Below are 20,107 nucleotides of genomic sequence, written 5' to 3' on the forward strand. Positions count from 1 at the left end.
ACCCAATAAAATTATTTCATGACACACTAAAAGCATATACTAAACAGTCTTTTAGGTCCAATCCTCACAACATTCCTGGAGGTAGGTACTATTATTATCCCTATCTTAAAGATAATAAAATTGAGGAATAGAGAGGCTAATTTATTTCAAATTTTACAGTGAGTAAATTGCAGAGCTAGGATTTAAAAAACAAAATCAAAAACAAAAAAATACCAAAAACAAAAAATAAAAGAAGTTTGGCTCCAGAATTGCATGGTGAAGAAGAAAAGGAGAGGTCAAATATTAAAGCTGCCTAGACTTGAAGTGGAACTGAAAGACCCTTACTGCTTATACCCAAGGGGTTAGGGAGACATAGTTAAGTGAGACCAGTGCCCAGGGTCATTACCCAAAGAATGAATGTGTTTTTCCTAGGTTACCATTCCCCCAGAGAGGGAAAACAAGAGGTGGAGTAGCTTCTTGAGGAAGAATATTCACCAAAAATCTTCTATGAGAATGCAGGATCCTGGAGGACTTGAGAATGTGCAGGATTTGATCTACTTATTTACTCCTTGTCTTATTGGCCAAGTCAGATAAGTGGAAATTCCTTAAAGTTTTCAATATTAAATTCTTTAATGCCACAATATTAATTTTAGTTTTATCTATAAATATGTAACATAATTTTATTTTGAAACAAATTATTTTATTCTTTTAGAATCTTATTAAAATGGGAAGCCAGGGACTATTAAAGCAAAGTACAATTTCTACTATGATAACCAGGAAAAAAAATTCTTCAAGAACCCAACACCATCAGAGTGGCAATTTCTAGCTTTTTCATTGATTTAACTGAATCTTTTCCAAATTTAGGCTTCTCTAACCCTTCTTCATAGAATAGGTGGACTAATTTGTTAAAAAAAAAAAGTAAATATGGCCGAAACCGGTTTGGCTCAGCAGTAGAGCGTCGGCCTGCGGACTGAAAGGTCCCAGGTTCGATTCCGGTCAAGGGCATGTACATTGGTTGCGGGCACATCCCTGGTGGTGGATATGCAAGAGGCAGCTGGTCGATGTTTCTCTCTCATCGACATTTCTAGCTCTCTATCTCTCTCCCTTCCTCTCTGTAAAAAATCAATAAAATATATTTTTTTAAAAATGTAAATATGATCATGTCAATTTCCTATTTCAAACAGTGAGGTGCCTTCCCAACTGCTAAGGTAAAATTCAAACTCCTTAACAAGGTCCTACATGATCAGGCCCTAACTTAAAATCTAGCCACTCCTCTTCTCTCCGCCATCCATTCCCACTGCTCATTTTATAGTTCCTTCAATATGGCAGTCTCTTTCCTGCTGAAGATCTTTGAATATTCAGTTGTCACTACTATAAATGCTGACTATCTCACTCCATCATCGCTCCCTCTTTACACCTAACAGTCATTAATACTTCAGGTCCTGGGCTGAATTCACATACTCAGGCAATTGTTCCAGGTGTTCTAGACTAGATTAGAACATATTGCTCTTAATACACACTTCACTCATATAAGACATATGGTATTCATTCTTAACCATAACCACAATATTTAATTGTGAAATTATCTGATTCCTGTCTATCTTCTGCTTACATCATGAGCCCCATGAAGGCATGGACATTATGTCCTAATCCCCTTGGAACTTCTAGACCTGTGAGACTGCCTGAAAACTACTTAGTACGATACATGTTTTCTCAAGTCTTGGAACTAAATGTTTAGAAAACCAAAGAGTATTTTTACCTCCTGAAACACCTTCATCTTGCAAGACTGATATCTCTCGGGCAAAGGTTATATTTAATAGTATTCAGTGGTGCAAAATACAACATCCTGTTTCAGTTATAGTTGTGTTACCAAAAATAGTAAAAAGGTGACAGACCATCAATAGTTCAAAATGGTCTGGTTAGTTTTCCCAAGTTGTGTTTTCCATGCTTATTTATGTTTATAAAAATTCTTTTACTTTGATGGTGCATAGAAGAACTGACCTCCTATGGTTAGTAAGATTAATAACAGCTGTGTCTCATTTCTTATCCTGGCAGTCTAAATTTTATGCAGATAGGACTGTTTAAGACAGTGTATTCCTTTGCATTCCTTTTACACTGGCCCTGGAGACAAAATGCCTGGGTTTGAGTCCGGGCTCTGCTAGAGAATGTGACTAAATAGCTTCTACTAAATTCTTTGTGTTAGGAAGAACACAAGCAACAAACCCGAAGCCATAAAGTCTAGACTTGCCTTTGGCCTGGCTGTCTGCATGAATGTAACCACATTTTTTAAAACAGGTGGTTTAAAAGGAAGAGAAGGTTAATGGTAGCCTTCACGTGCTAGAGAACAGACTACACAACTTAGAATAGATCATATGGCTAATTTTAAATAGATATATCACATAGGTAAATATACTTCTAACTCTCCAATGTAATGACCATGGAACAAACTTTAAAAGAAAAGATGGAGGTTAATTATTGATATTTATTTATTTTTTTAAATAAACAAAACTATGGAAATTCAAATCGTTTTAATAACTAAAAACATTCTTCAAGGATGTGGCAGCATACTGGAAATATATCTCTTTTACCAAAGGTAAGATTCAAGACCATGCAGTCAGTTTAAAGGTTACAAATGTCCCATTCCACTCATTGCCTCAGAGAGACTAGAGAGTCCCTCAAGGAATCATTTAAAGTGTATAGACAGTATTCAGAGGCTTCTAAGGCCATTTACCCCACCACCTCCTCATATCCAGCCACCAATACCTTTATTACTACATTCGTTTAGGAATTCTAATTTATATAATACAATAATACCATGGGAAGAAATGGATAGGTGCTATCAAATGTGCCTAGATATGGACAATCTCTCCAGAACAGCAATTTTCAACAGTCTTCCATTTCATGGCACACCAAAAAATATATTTTTTGCTGATCTGACAAAAAAAAAAAAAGTATATTATTTATCATTCACCCCAGACAGCTATTTTTGTGTTGGTTGTTGTCATTTTTTAAAATTTGACAATTTAAAGGAAAAGAGGTCAGTGCCCCGACTAAATAGTCAGGTATTGCATGTTTTAAAATTTCTTGTGGCACACTTGTTGGAAATCACTGCTCTAGAATCTCCATAGAATTGGAAGGCTGGAAGAGCCACAGAAATAATACAAAAGAGTAGTAGCTTTTATGAAGTGCATTCTCTAGTAAAAAGAAAAAGAAAACTATAACCCTTCTATTGGAAGATTCTAAAAAAGAATTTTCAAATGCTAAGATTTTTTGCAATAAGAGATTGTGTATCTCAAGTAACTATCTAGCTTAAAATCTGAAGTGAAGTTTCAGCCCCACGTGACTGAACAATGAGCACGTAAAAGGAGAATCTATCCAAATAATAAAGGCTAACACATAAATACACAATCAAGATAGGGCCTATGAAAAGATCCTGAAGGAGAAACAAAAAAAGGAGAACTTTGACCTCAAGATATAGAGTAAAACCATACTTTTTAAAAAGATTTATTACAAAAAAAAGAAAAAAACGGAGAAAAGTTTATAATACATATACTTTAGATTCCATAAATTTCAAGAAAACTGACTATGAGATAAAGTATAAAAATGAAATGATGGAACAAAAGGAAATAAAAAGATACTGGCAGAAAAGAACAGGTCAATGAATCAAATAAGATTGCTAGGAAAGATAACTCCCAATAGCAGAAATAAAACTTAAACAAGACTGTAAACTTAATGAATAAAGTTTAAGCAAAATTGTAAAAACCAAATATGTAATATAGAATAACCTTGAAGAGATTTTCTGGAATCCTGAGGCAAAGTAAAAAGCAGCAGAAAGCACTAAGAGAGAAAATGAAGGACATACACCATAGAAAATACCAACTTCAACTAACAAATAAGTGCTAATATGATACAAAACAGAAAAAGGGTGGGAATAACTAACACAAAAACTCCTTTGTAGAGAAAAGACCTGACCCCCTGTTCACAGAGAACATGAAAATTTAATGGAAAGAGACCAACTAGTAATATTTCTTACTGACATTTGTGAATATCAAAAATATTCAAAGAAGCAGTCTGGTGGGAAAACAGATTACCCAAAAAAGGAAAAATAAACTGGTTGCCTCAGGCTTCTCCACAAAACTACATGTAAGAAGAAAAAGAGGAATAGTTATAAAATTCCCAAAATGCTATGCTAAATCAAGTTGATGCTCAGGTCAGAAAGCATAAGAAACACAGTTTCAGGTAGATAAAGGCAGAGATAGTTCCCTTTTGTATATGCATAGAAAAACAACTTACAGATGTAATCAATTGACATAAAAACTCAAAATGGGATTTGTCCTATATAATAAAAGGATAATATGCAAATAGACCGAATGGCAGAACAACCAAACAATCAAAGTGTAATATACTAATGATATGCTAAGGCTGCTCAACCTCTCACTATGATGTATACTGACCAACAGGGTGCATACAGTCAACTGGTCAACTAGTTGGTATGACATGCATTGACCACCAGGGGGCAGATGCTCCGACCAGTAGATTAGCTTGTTCCTAGGGTCCGGACCCATCGAACTGAGCAAGATGGGCCGGACACACCCTGGAGCCCTAATGTGGTCCCTCCATGGCCTAATCATGCACTGGTGGGGTCCTTCAGCCTGGCCTGCGCCCTCTCGCAATCCAGGACCCTTCAGAGGATGTGTGAGAGCTGGTTTTAGCCTGATCCCACAGGCCACTCCCCTTGGGAGGGCATCAGACACAGGGCTCATGGCTGGCTGCGACTCTGGCAGCAAGAGCCTCCCCAGATTGGGACCGATTGGGCGTGAGCCCGCAGCAGGCACAATGGGGCTGGGATGATCCGGAGGAGCAGGTAGGAGCTGCAGGCAGCGTTGGACTGCGGGTTTTGGCCCAATCCCTTCAGGCCACCCAGAGGGATCCTACCTGTGCATGAATTCATGCACTGGGCTTCTAGTAGTATTATAAAAAGACTAGTGGGTACATTGAAATGATTTAAATGTAAGTAATTATTTTAGGTTATGACTGCTAACCAATGCAATTGCTAATTAAAAATGATCACAATTATAGATATTAATTTAAAATTCAAAATAATAGTTTAAAAGCCAAGAAATAGGGTAAAAAAATAAATAAAAATTAGTGTTAATTTCTTTCCTTTGCTGGGGGTGGTTAATGAAAAATATTATCTTATTCTGCATATATAACAATAAAAACTGTTTAAATATGTTTAACCTTAAAAAATGACAACTTACCTAATAGTAAATTAAAAAATAAAAGGTATATAACATCAAAAGTGTTAAAGAAAAGGAAAAAAACAAATATTTATGAATGTATAATAGATAAAATTTTTAAAGTCAAAGAAAATTTTATGAAATACTAAAATAGAAAATATGAAACAAGGTGACATAGAAAGAGCAAACATATCCAGATTTCATTACTCTTTTACAGAAAACATACTCAGATTTGTTTATACAAAGTACATCTGGTATTTGTTGTTTATAGGAAGTACATCTAATAATATAGCATAGGAAGATTTGAAAGAAAGTAACATGAACATGGATAAGACTGTGCTAGAATTAGAATTCTAATAAATTTATAATTACATAAAGGAAATACTCTACAACCAAGAAAATTATTCTTTTACATAATTTAATGAAATATGAAGGTGCTCATGATGTATACATTGAATTAATTTTTGGGAAAATATATATGCATGAGTGCATATACATATATAACTAAAATGATTAGAAGAAAATATATACCAAACTGTTAATATTGGTGGTATGATAAACAAATATTTTAATCTTTTCTCAGTACATGTCTGTATTTTGTTATTTTAATTAAAAATATTAATAAGTAATACATAATACTGTAATAAATGAAAAGACATATGCTTCTGGATTGGAATCAAGAATGAAGATGCCAATTCTTTCTAAGTTAATTATATGTTTAATTCAATTGATCAAAATGGTTTCTTAAAGTTGGCCTAGATATTCTAACATTTTAGACATATAAAAAGAAAAAATATATAAGAAAGTTTAAGTAAGAAAGAGTATCTATATATAAAAAGCCAGAGTCCGTAACATCTAAAACGACGAAATGGGTGGCCCAACACCGGAAGTCAGTCCTGCAGTCACTGACTGCCGCTGCTGCAGGCATGGCAACACAGCAGTGACTGCTGAAGAGGCTGTGGATCAGGCCCAGAAAGAGAAACAGGGTCTGATCTGCAGCCTCCATTGCAGCTGGTAATCTGCCCTTGTCTCTTTTTCTCTCCAGGCCTCACCAGCAGTTTCAGGGACTGCTGAACAGCCTCACCTCTCTGATCAGGTCCTGAGATAGGCTTTGGGATACTGATTGGTATAGAAACTGACCAATCAGAACTAAATCTGTGTGAATGGTGAGGAACCAATGGATGACTAGGAGGCAGAGCTTTTGATGCTGACTGGCATAGAAACCAACCAATCAGAACAAAATCTGGGTGAATTGCAAAGGCAGAGCCTAAGGTGGGGACTGAGGAGGGGTTTTAAGGGCAACAGCTGTTTGTTGTAAGGTATAAGAAAGCGGTTTAATTTTTTAATGTCCAGTTTGGCAGTATAGTGCATATGGCTGGCTATCAGTCCAGATATAGAGATTATGTATTTTTGTCTTTCAAGAGCATCTCCTCCTGCTAAAAAATGACCCACCTCCATTTAAGCAATCCTATCATATATAATCTATCTATACTAATAAAAGGGTAATATGCTAATTAGATCGGGTTGACTGGCCATCTTCTGGACGTCCGACTTCCAGACAAAGCCATGGTGGTGGGGGCTGACACAGAGGCAGTTAGAGGTGATCAGGCTGGCAGAGGAGGGCAGTTGGGGGCAAGATCAGGTCAGCAGGGGAAGGCAGTTAGGGGCAAGATCAGGCCGGCAGGAGATGGCAGTTGAGAGCCAAGATCAGGCCAGCAGGAGTGGGCAGTTAGTAATAAGTAAGGCCAGCAGGGGAGAGCAGTTAGGGGTGAAATCAGGCTGGCAGGGGAGGGCAGTAAGGGGCGATTAGGCAGGCAGGCAGAGGGGTTAGGGACGATCAGGTAGGCAGGCAGAGGCAGTTAGAAACCATAAGGCAGGCAGACAGGCAGGCAGGTGAGCAGTTAGGCCAGTGGTTCCAGATTTCAAGAGTGATGTCCAATTGGAGAGGGTGCAAGCTGGGCTGAGGGAACCCCACCCTATGCATGAATTTCGTGCCCTGGGCCACTAGTGTGTGTGTGTGTGTGTGTGTGTGTGTGTATGCCTAAGCAATCATTATGACCTGCTGACTGGCCGGTAGCTATGACACACACTGACCACCAGGGGGCTGAAGCAATGCAGGAGCTGCACCTGGTGGTCAGTGCGCTCCCACAGCCAACCTCCTGTGGCCAGCCAACATCCCATGGTCCCTATCTGTGGCCGACCCCCATCGGTTCCAACCACCAGCCAGGCCGAGGGACCCCACCCATGAATAAATTCATGTACCGGGTCTCTAGTATACAGTACAGTGAAATATTGACAGTTAAGAAGATATAATTAAATACATTAAATCATTACTACTGATGAAGTTGGTGAAATTATGAGTTCATTATTTTTCTAGATATTAGAAAATTACCCCAATGAATATATCTACTTTATAAACTATTGAAAATAATAGCTTATTACATTTTTATAATCTGCTTAAAATTATAGTCAAATGATGGAATTATGACTTTTTTTCTTCATACATGGCTATATTCTCTAATTTCACTAAACATATATTATTTCTTAATTTAGGAGAAACATTGTTTTTTTAAAATTGTCTTCTAACATCCATTTTCCACAGAGGTAAAAGTCAGCCAACACCCCACTGCTCCAATTTAAACGTGTTTCCTCTTGTACATTCTTCAGAGGCAATGGGGAGAAGTTTCCATTTTTAAACAACAGGTGATCTGACATGTCATCTTTTCTGAAAGAGCTAAAATGGGTTAGCCTAAAATTCAGCCTTCCTATGAACTGCTTAGTTTTCTGTGAAAATGTTAGTTTCTATTTTTGACTTAAGTTTTGACAGAGTAAAGAACATAAGATTTTTCTGGAGAAGAATAAGTTCTTCCTTGACAACAGCAAAATAAATAAATGAAATAAAGAAATTACTATATTTCCTCAAAAGATGTTCACATTGAAATGACAAAATATTTCCTTTATTGTGTACTTTACTACAGGTTGTAATTACATATGAATTTTTCCAACCAACCAACCAACCGTCTATCCATCCAATATCCCTAGAAATTATCCCTGGCCTAAATTTGTGTTTTTCTTTTCCAGGCATATTTTTATACCATAACTACATATGTAGGTATTCATAAATAATATATAGCATTGCCTGGAATTTTCTACTTCACACATATATCAAATATGTGATCATACCCTATCAAGGTTTGATTTTTGTAACCATTGTTTTCTCCTCCACACTCCGCCTACCACAAATTCTTTCTTTTTCAACTTCTCCATGATCATATATACAAGCAATGCATATACAGAGTCTGTAATAAGTTTAAGGATTTTTTTCTTAGATATTGATTCTTTTACTTATATGGAATAGATTCTAAGTAGATTATGCATTTTATTTTTATTTTAAAAGATGTGAACAAAGAATGGATGTGTATTCTTTTCCACATATTCTTACTTTCAAAATTATGTCCTTCCAGTCTGAGAATTATATTTGTATATACCATTATTTTTTTATTTCATTTCCCTCATCATTGCTACTGATGTGGAAAATCCTTTTATACCATATCTTCTGTGAGTGACAATTCTATATTTTTGTCCATTTTTTCAAATTGAATTTTGTTGTCTTTTCAATTTTGAAAGAATTCTTATATAATAATATTGATGGGGTTCAGGATACACTACATCAAAATATGGCATCTTGGCACACTGAATATATTAAACTGAAGGAATTTGAGAAACAGCACATACAGGAAGAATTTTATACCTTTCCCTGAAATAGGTCAACCACCATGTGAGAGACGCCATCCCTGTACCCAGAGAAAAGAAGTCTCCTTATCTCTGAAGATAAAGGGATGGAAAGAAATCTGAATTAATGTGGCTTGCTATATTTCCCTCAGTGTACTACACACTTAGCATGTACCTTTTGTCCTGTATAATTTTCCATAACTTCCCACTCTTCATCAAACCTAATATTATAAATGCTGAAGTTTAAACATGTCTTGCAATCTTCATTTCTTTATGAAGGCTCTCTTGTCAGGTGCAACTCTTTAAATAACTTAAAATGCTATTCTCATCTTAATCTGTCTTTTGTTGCAGAGTATAGGAAAACTATATTATTCCTCTCCTACATTATCTATCCCCTAAATCAAGCATATCAAACTCAAAGGCTAACATAGGCCAAATAAACAAGGTTTAAGTTTATGTGGGCTGCAAAAAACCAAAAGTTTCTATTTTCACAGAAACATAGGTTTATTTTTATAGGGACATGCTGAATACAAAGGGCTGAAATAAGTGAGTAATCATTAACATAATATAACATTTTAATAAAAATATATTTTCTTGAACATTAACTTAGAAGGCACTGAATAACTGCACACATTCATAAGCATAATGCAAATAAATCTATTTTTCTTTATCTCCAAAAGTGACATACTTCCTATTGCACACACCAAACAACTCAGTCCAAGATTAATGATTTGGCAATCTCCTGCTAAAATATTTGTTCTAGTACTAGTGGAGAGAAATGTGTGCGTGTCCTTAAGGCACGTAAGAGAAATGAATGCAACATGATTATAGTAATCAGTCATCAGCAAACATTATAGTTCATTCTTAATAATTATGCATAATAGGATATTGTAAAAGTTAAGTTATAAAATTTTTATTAAAACATTTCTTACATACCGTTATTTTGGCTGGGCTGCAAAAAAATATTTGTTGTGGGTTGCAAGTTTGACATGCTTTCCTAAATACGTAACAAATATTTGTTTTCCTAATTACTAGTATCTGATTGATATTCTGCAATATTATTTTTGCCATATTTTTAAAATATTATATAGTTAGATATTTTATTTATTTTCACATATTTATAATTTCTAATATTGATTTAAAGTTTCTTACTCTCAGATTGTGTATAGAACGTAATCAATTTTCTTTGGGGCTTTTATTTTCATTTTAAAAAATATATTTTGACTCTATCTGAAAATTACTTTTTACTTTTTTCATTTAAAATTGTTAATATCTTATATTAGTTTCAGGTGCACAATAAGTGGTTAGAAAATTATATAATTTACAAAGTGATCATACCAGTAATTCAAGTACCTATCTGACACAACGTATAGTTAGTTATAACAATACTAAAGGCCCGGTGCACCAATTTATGCACCAGTGAGGTTCCTCGGCTTGGCCTACAGGGATCAGGCTAAAACCGGCTCTCCAATATCCCCAGAGAGGTCACAGATTGCGAGAGGGTGCAGGCCAGGCTGAGGAACCTCATCAGTGCATGATCATGGGAGGGGAGGGACTTTGGGATAAATAAAAATTCTTTTTATCTATGATAGTGAAATACAATGGAGAGCTACACTCATTTCTTAATTCAGAAATAATAAATGCATGATATCATTATTTTAAATGTCCGGTCCATCTAGCCCAGTTCCTATCAGCCAGACCCCAGCAGCAAACTAATCTACCAGTCAGAGATTCTGCCCCCTATAATGGTCAGTGTGTGTCATAGTGACTGGTCAAACAGTCGAACAGTCAGACACTTAGCATCTTAGGCTTTTATTATATAGGATTTGACTATATTCCCCCTATGCTATACTTTACATCAATAACTTACTCAACCGGACTAGGAATCATTGCCTTTAGAAACAATAAGATGTAAGAAAATTCTATTCATTTATGATAGTGAAATATAATGGAGAGTTACACTTATTCTATAAATGTTAATGTCACAATCAAGTGGACTCGCAGATATTTCACAAACATGAATGCCCTACTATAATATAGTCTTAAAGAAGGTGCATCTTCCCTAACCAGTTTGGCTCAGTGGATAGAGTGTCAACCTGTGGACAGAAGGGTCCCAGGTTCGATTCCAGTCAAGGGCATGTACGTTGGTTGCGGGCACATCCCCAGTTGGGGATGTGCAAGAGGCAGCTGATCAATGATTCTCTCTCATAGATGTTTCTATCTCTCTGTCCTTCTCTCTTCCTCTCTGTAAAAAATCAATAAAATATATATACTTTTTTAAAAGAAAGAAAATAAAAAGCACCATGCCATTAAACCACTTCCTCATCTGTTTCTTAGAAGAAAATAACCTGAGATTAAAATAACCAGATGTGATCTTGCAAACAAAAAATGTACATATTTTACATATTAATTGGGAGAATACATCACACTAATAGACTTGCAAAGTGTTTGAGACCTGAAAAAGGGTGAAAAGATTATTCTAAAATAATAAGCTAATTTTTACCCTTAGTCTGTGATTAAGCTTTCCATGCTCAAACTTATGCTCTTTCACCAGAGACCTGTTCATTGTTCAGAGCTACAACTCCTAAAAACTCTAGTTTACATCAGGTCAAAACTTACTTTTGATATCCTCATCAATTTTCTTCTTTATCTTTCTTTCTTTTTATTAATCTTTATCGTTGGAAATATTACATATGTCCCCTTTTTCCCTCCATTGACCTCTTCCAGCCACAATACCCTCCCACTCCAGGCTTTCACCGCCCTATTGTCTGTATCCATGGGCTATGCATAGAAGTTCATTGGTTGATCTCTTCCCACCCACCCGCCCCTGCATTTCCTCTGAGGTTTCATAGTCTGTTTGATGATTCCATTTCTCTTTACTCCAATCTCTACAGCATAAGACAATAGAACAATTCCCTATTCCTGATAATGGTCCTTTAGATAGTATTTGGAGATGGTCATTTTAACCCCAAGATAGTTTTGTTTTTCAGATTGGTGGCCTTTAAACAACATAGCATAAGTACATAACACTAATTCTAAATTTTGTTCTAAAGGAAAATGGTTTCACCACTCAAACAATATTTTATATTTTTTAAAAATTCTATAGTGAAAACTCACTAATTCTGACAGAGTAACAGAAAACTCTAAATTTACCTATGAATTTCAAATTGCATTCAGAAAAACAACTGCATTATATTAATGTATGTAGCCTAATGAATTTTGCAGAATTATCACATGCTTATTTATACCACTAAATTCTTAGAAATTGTAACTCATAAAATTACTTTTAAACTATGGGTTGTCAAAATATTATTCATGGATGGATTTCAGCACATAATCAAATTTTATCAAAAGTCACTGTTGTATTTATTCTTATTAATTCAGAAATAAGTGCATAATATCATTATTTTAAGTGTTACTAGAAACATAATTTACATTAATTCTTTGGGGGAATAAAGGAAATACTACAGAGGTGGAGAACCTTTTTCCTGCCAATGGCTATTTGAATATTTATAACATCCTTGTTGGGCCATACAGCATTGTCAATTTAAAAATTAGCCTTCTATATTTGGTCAAACATTTAATTAACTTGCCCCTAATGCCTTGGCAGGGCCAGACTAAATGATAAGGCTTGTGGGCCTGATGTTCCCCATCCTTGACTTAGTGGGATGAAGTATAACATCATATAAGGGAGAGGAAATTCCAAGGTGGTAAACCAAGCTCTGTAAACCTTAGCTCTCAAATTAAATTATCATACAAGAGTAATACTTACGGATACAATTCTGAAAGTTGCTCAGCTATTGCATAAGCTGTCGGGTCTCTGTCTAAAGCATACAGAGTAATATCTGGCTCTTTCTGCAGAATGGCTCTTGTGTGTCCTCCTGAACCAAATGTCATATCTAGAAAAATCTAACCAACACAGAAAAAGAAAATTTACTACTTAGATTGAGTAAAATGTATTCTTGTTAGCTACCTTAATCTCTAAAGGCATATAACAATTTTCAGAATTGATAGCAAATACAAACACAATTATAATTTTTGCCCAGAGTTCAATTTGTTATACAAGAGATCTGGATCAAACGTGAGTGATCAGTCCAAAAGAAGTGAGCAGTAAAATGATAATCTCTGGCACAGGCTGGCCGATTCATGACAAATTTACATTTCACTCTATTAAGGTCAAACTGGCCAGTGCTGTGTGCTGCCAGCTTAATGCTTTCCAATACCTGGCCGGTAATGATATTTCCAACACTTTCTCATCATTTGGAGATTCCCTACAATTAGTGTGGTCCACTTTTTATTAATTTCTCTAAATGTCTTATATTAAACATAAAGATATTCAATAATACAGTAAGAGTATGATTATAGGACAAATATTAAAAACTCTAACCTGTAAAATTGACAAATTAACAAATATGATTTGGAAAAATCCCCAAAGCTTAAGTCAAAATGCTTGGGGTAAATTCTAGGTTTGCCACTGAGCAGCTATATATATATATTTGCAGTGCCTTTAGATTTCCCCAGGAATTAGAAAGAAAGGGGACTAGATAAAAGATATCAGCAATATCAAACTCATTTGTAAGGTGACACACAATTTCTCTTCTAAACCAAGATTTTTTTGAGGCTGAAAGACATGCCAGTAATAATTTTCTCAGGACAATAGGACATAAAGTATGGAGTGCATATCTTTGAATGCTAGGATCATTCTAGTTACAAAATAAAGTTAGTTGGATCTGAATCTACTCCTTGACTATTTTACTTGACATGGCCATAAAGAATATGGGTCAGTCTGGCCAGCGCAGTTCAGTGGTTGAGCATCGACCCATGAACCAAGAGGTCATGTTTCAAGATTCCTGGTCAGGGCACATGCCTGAGTTGCAGGATTGATCCCCAGTGCAGGGCATGCAGGAGGCAGCTGATCAATTATTCTCTCTAATCATTAATGTTTCTATCTCTCTCTCTCCCTTCCTCTCTGAAATCAATAAAAATATATTACTAAAAAATTAAAGAAAATGGGTCAGAGGTAAGTAAAAACAAGACCTGAACCATAAGAAACATATGAATGAACAAGTTAGTTGGATATGGCTGATTTGGAAGTAAAGACACCATCAGCACATCCCCTCAAAGTTATACTCTCAGATTAACGTGCCTTTTCAATAAGCTTCACTGATATTGTGAAAATAAAAACAATGACAAATACAGACACTACAAATCAGACTGGTAAAAATATTTAAAACATATAACTTTTTTAAAGTCCAAGAAGAGAAATTCTTATAATAGATTTGAGTATTTCCCTGCCCTGAATGCTATAACTTATTTTAGGGAGAGTGGCAGAAACAAGGAATAAGGAACAATTAGGCTTTGAATTTTTGATACTAGCTACCATGCTGAGTCCTAGCCTCTGATCAAATCCTCAGAAAAGTTATAGACTTCTATTTGAAGAATAATGTGGAAGAAATCTTCTGATCAAAATTGAGAAGAGGAGGGATGTAAAATAAGTGATGTTCATGTGGTAAAAATGTACAAGCACTGCCTTTTAACATAAATGTGTTAATGTAACAACCTTGCACTTCTATTACTGTGAGCACAAAAGTCACGGTGACACCCATTTTCATCATCTTAAAAAGTAACTTTAAGCCAATCCTAAGTCTTATTATTTATATGGTTGTTAGGATTACACATTTAAATATAAAAATCAAATAATTTCCCTTCCCATTTTGTATACTTGCTTTATGAACCTAAAAGTAGAAAAAAATCTCCCATCATACTTTATCCCACTTGTAAATTTGATAGGGGTTTAGTATAAATTAAATAAATAACTTCCCAGGCAAAACTACAAACTATTTTCTTGCTATGGCCCAATATCAAGTCTTGCTTTAAGTCTGGATTTTAACTAAGAGTATATCAAATAAAATAATTTGCATATGATTTCTTTATCTCAAGCCAGGAAAAATCCCAATCAATATTTAAAAGGAAAAATCCTCATCATTAAGAATTTTCTGGAAAATGTGAGATGATTATAATTTACATGATTATTTTTAATATATCATGATTATGCCCTTGGAGATGTACTAACAATCAAGGATGTTTCTGTAGGAAAAAAAAATCTATTATTTCCAGTCAAGTATAACACAAAACAAGAAGTGGAAGACAAATGGGGATTTATGAAACTACAAGTGAACCCCATCATATGCCTTGGGTTAACAGGTGACTGGAGCCATCAATTTTCATTTTAAAAATTGTAATATACGTTGTTCATTGTACATTACACTCAGCACTACAACTAAAAGGGGAGCCAATTTGTTTTCTCTTCTTTTGGTCATTAACTTGACATAAGACTATTTAAAAAAAATCTGTATAAGTTGATAATAAAATAAGAAGACTGAGCAAATTATTTTTCATAATTATTTTTCATAATAAATTTGAATGTTTCAAAATAATTCTCTGTGTCTCATCTATACATATGTTCAGATACATATCTTATGTGCCAAACACATATAAAACTCCTTATTTGAAATTACCTGATATAATTTAGCTAAAAAGCCAAACCCATATTTGATACCAACAGTTTACTCTGGTAATTTTACTTATCACCTGTATGACCCTGATCAAATTATTTTAACTCTCTGAGTTTCAATTGCTTCATCTAAGAAATGGGGATAAAATGTACCCCTGTTTAAGCAGCTGGTTGGATAATGAACTGAGTGAGTATGGAACCAGTACTACCAGAGATTTCCATGACCCTTTTTGATCCCATAGGATCTGCAAAGGTTAGAACAAAAGGCATCTTAGGGAAAACTAAGGGTGGTAATTGGCTAGTGACAAGATACAAGGCTTCTGCATAGTTCTGGATGGTGTGTGTGTGTGTGTGTGAAGGGGGAGAGAAGAAATAATTGAAACTGATGTTTGATGAAACAAATCGAAACTGGTTTGGCTCAGTGGATAGAGTGTTGGTCTTCGGACTGAAGGGTCCCAGGTTTGATTCCGGTCAAGGGCATGTACATTGGTTGCTGGCACAGCCCCAGTAGGGGGTGTGCAAGAGGCAGCTGGTTGATGTTTCTCTCTCATCGATGTTTCTAGCTTTCTATCCCTCTCCCCTCCTCTCTATAAAAAATCAATAAAATATTTTAAAAAAAACAAAAAAAAACCTGATGGTTTCTCAGCACAGTTAAGGCTCAGAATAGAAATGAAGATGATTTAAAAAAAAATAAACTAGCATTTAAAAGAGTGGATTCATAACTATAATTCTCTAATTCTGCCACCAATTAAATACAGTAGATTCAGTGTACTATAGTAGGTGCTTGATATATATATATATATTTTTTTCTAAATATTTTATTGATTTTTTTTTTTTTAACAGAGAAGAAGGGAGAGAGATAGAGAGAAACATCGATGAGAGAGAACTATCCATCAGCTGCCTCCTGCACATCCCCAACTGGGAATGTGCCTGCAACCAAGGTACATGCCCTTGACCGGAATTGAACCTGGGACCTTTCAGTCCACAGGCTGACGCTCTATCCACTGAGCCAAACCGGTTTTGGCAGTGCTTGGTATATAGTTAGTGAAGATATATGAAAAAAACAATCAGCCTCCACGGTAATTATGATAAACATAGCAACACTCATTTGTGCTTATGAATTCAGATATGTTCTTCAAGATATAAAACTTATTACCATAGAACCATGTAAAACAATTGCAATGTGTCCAACTTTTGAGTCATCTAACATCAATGTAGTCCTAATATTACAAATTCATTAATGAAGAGAACTTTTCCAGAACACTAATAGTATCTGTAATTAATAGTGTCATATAACTAACTCTATAGTTATCACATTTTTGTTGATCAGCTCTCCTTTACATTTGAAATAGGAAAATGGACATTTATTATTTTAAGTTAGCTCTTTTAAGCAAATACAATTAAATGACATTTTATTCCCAATGGTCTTCTAAATACCACAGGAACAACTGGGTTCTACCAGGATGAGTCACGCTTGCATAGTTGAGCTATAGTTGTGGATCTGATATGGACAAGGTACAGACAGAATTTCAGAGCTCAAAAAGATATAACAGACTATTTATTCCACCCCCTCATCTTACTTATGAGGAGACCATGGCCCGAGGAGGGTAGCTGATAGCTAGTTGAGGGCAAAGCTAATACTAAAACCTACCTCCTGTGCTCTTTCTACTTCATCTCATAATACTCCCCCACTGAAATTATATAATTGCACTGAAATGAAAAATATATATATATTCTTTGAAAAATATTTTTTTCTTAGTATGAAGATAGATATGAGAACTTTGCATCATTTTAAAAAAAACATTTTTCAATTATAGTTGACATATATTCAATATTATACGAGTTTCAGGTGTACAACATATTGATTGGACATTTATATACCTTATGAAGTGATCAACCCATACAAAAAATCCTAGTTTAATTCTATTATTATACATTGCTGTCTTTCTGCAGTATACCTCGTACCACACTTTCATGCCTCTCCTATGTGACAGACTTTAAGACTTAACTAAATTTGCTACTAAAAGCAGAGACTGACAGAAATCAAGCGATTTGCCCAAGATCATCCTGCACAGACTAGATAATTAGATGATTTTTTTTTCCAATCCAACAATTCTAATCACTGAAACTTTTACACTGAAATAACACTGCTACAATTGGACACAAAAACATTTTTAGCCATGAATAATATGAGGGCAGATCTTCAAATTTCATTTTCCTAATGTTGATTAGTCATTTCCAATCTGTGTGAGATTTTTAATAGTAAGTTCTCATCTGAATTTGGAAACAATATGGTCTGATTTCACTTTAAAATTTCTTCCAATGAATCTTTTCTGGCAATCATTCATTTTTATTTTTAGGATTAAAGTACTTTGGAAAATTTTAAAATTTCACCTGTATACAACTACTAGGTTTATTTTGAAATATAAAAATGTCTCAACTAGCCGAGACCGGTTTGGCTCAATGGATAGAGCGTCGGCTTGGGGACTGAAAGGTCCCGGGTTCGATTCCGGTCAAGGGCATGTACCTTGGTTGCGGGCATACCCCCGGTGGGGGGGGTGCAAGAGGCAGCTGGTCGATGACTCTCTCATCGATGTTTCTAGCTCTCTATCTCTCTCCCTTCCTCTCTGTACAAAATCAATAAAATATATTAAAAAAATTAAAAATAAATAAATAAATAAAAATGTCTCAACTATATACTTAACCTACATTTTTCCCCCTGGGGTAATAAAATGTATGGCATTAATTAATATTCTATATTTACTGACCATTCAGTACAGCTTAGGATATGCGAGTAAAACAAAGATATTATGTTAGGGGCCTTCACAGTTTGGTGAGGAAATTTAGACATGCACATAAATAACTACCAGTAAAAATAAATCAATAATATAAGAAAGGCATATATGACATTTTATAAGACTAAAAAATAGGTATTTATTTTAATGAGTAGTGAGGTGAATAAATTAAAGTAGGTTATAATTCAGCTGGGCCTTGCAGGCTGGGCAGAACTCGAGACTCATCCTTTCATTTTACTTTCCATATCCAGTTTCCAAGTACTGTTGATTTTACCATATAAATAGGTCTTAAGTCTTTCCAATCTCATTTTTAATTCAGGCTCCCACATTCTGTGCTTTCCCATTGCAATAGGCTCACAGCTCATGTCCATGCCTGTAATCTCACTTCTAATTCTTCTTGCTACCCTGCTAACAGTATATCCTTTCTAAAATAAAATTGTAGCATGGGACAATCCTATTTAAACTCCCTCACAGGCTTTTCAAAGCTACAAGACAGAGTCCAAACTTGTAGGCATAATGGATAATATTCTTCATATTCTAGCTACATCTCTTTCCATCATCATCTCTCACTACTCTCAGACATGAGTTTTACTACATTTTCTCTAGCCACACAGAAGTATGTGCAATTATCAAACATGCCAATCTGCCTTGTGCCTCTGTCCTTTTGTGTAACATTCTATCTTCCTCAAACATTATTCTCAAATAATTATGAGATTCCTACTCTGTCCGTTACTCTAAGAGTTGGAAACAGTAAGCTAAAATAGACATGGCCCCTATTTTCATTTCAGTCTGGAGGTCTTAGGATCTTTAATGCACAGCTCTTTCTTTCTAAAATATTTCTCTAGAACAGTGGTTCTCAAATCTTTCTAATGTTTTGGCCCTATAATAGTTACTCATGTTTTGGTGACCTCTAACCATAAAATTATTTTCATTGCTACTTCGTAACTGTCATTTTGCTACTGTTATGAATCGTAATGTAAATATCTGTGTTTTCCGATGGTCTTAGGTGACTCACAGATTGAGAACCGCTGCTGTAGAGCCTAAGATCATCAGAAAACACAGATATTTACATTACAATTCATTAACAATAGCAAAATTATAGTTATGAAGAAGCAATAAAGATAAGTTTATGGTTGGGGGTCACCACAACATGAGGAACTGTATTAAAGGGTCACAGCATTAGAAAGGTTAAGAACCACTACTCTAGAAGATGCCCTAAACATCTGTATCCCTGCTGGCAAAAAAATACATGACACATAGAATGTGGTCAAGAAGTAGCTGGTGAATAAATAAATAAATAAAAGCAGACTTAAATCTTAGCCAAGGCATAGAAATAGGAAAGGGTATGTCATGTATAGGGAGAGTCAGTTGGACTGAAATCCAGGATTAATTTAAATAAGACAGTGGAAAGGAGAAAAGACAAATGGAGAAATTAATAATTTTCGACATGCCAGATATTGTGCTATTTCTTGTGATATGCTCCCTATTTTAATCCTCATCGTAGCCCTGTGAGATAGACAAACCAGGAAATACGTAATGCTGGAATGATAGTGTGAAGTCCAATTGTAGCAGTCCTAAAAGGCCAGGATGAGTAATTGGCAGCCTATTTGCTAGATATTATACAGCTTCTAGGACTTTTGTTCTTTAAGTACAAAAATAATTTAACCGCCCACAGTGTTAGATGGTAGGGTGTGAAAACACAGAGGTGACCTGATGTAGAGCACTCAAGTAAGAGGACACAAAGGTCTGAACTGGCAACCTGAATGGCGAGCAATGACAATAACAATGTAGGATGCATTTACTGAATGCTTATTTCACATATAACATAATGCTAACATTTTATCTGC

The 20,107-nt window shown here is 35.1% G+C and overlaps 1 protein-coding gene across 4 annotated transcripts in view; it reads right to left on the reverse strand.

Annotated features, from left to right (window-relative positions):
* Nucleotides 1-20,107, reverse strand: part of METTL15 (methyltransferase like 15) — a 148,295-nt gene that overhangs the window by 69,577 nt on the left and 58,611 nt on the right. For all 4 annotated transcript variants that reach the window (XM_045577551.1, XM_036427579.2, XM_036427577.2 and 1 more), the window contains exon 3: nt 12,724-12,860. In XM_045577551.1, the coding sequence (XP_045433507.1) occupies nt 12,724-12,860 (137 nt within the window). The remainder of the gene's footprint in view (nt 1-12,723; nt 12,861-20,107) is intronic.

This window comes from Pipistrellus kuhlii, unplaced genomic scaffold (genome assembly GCF_014108245.1).
Source record: "Pipistrellus kuhlii isolate mPipKuh1 unplaced genomic scaffold, mPipKuh1.p scaffold_m20_p_9, whole genome shotgun sequence".
NCBI lineage: Eukaryota > Metazoa > Chordata > Mammalia > Chiroptera > Vespertilionidae > Pipistrellus > Pipistrellus kuhlii.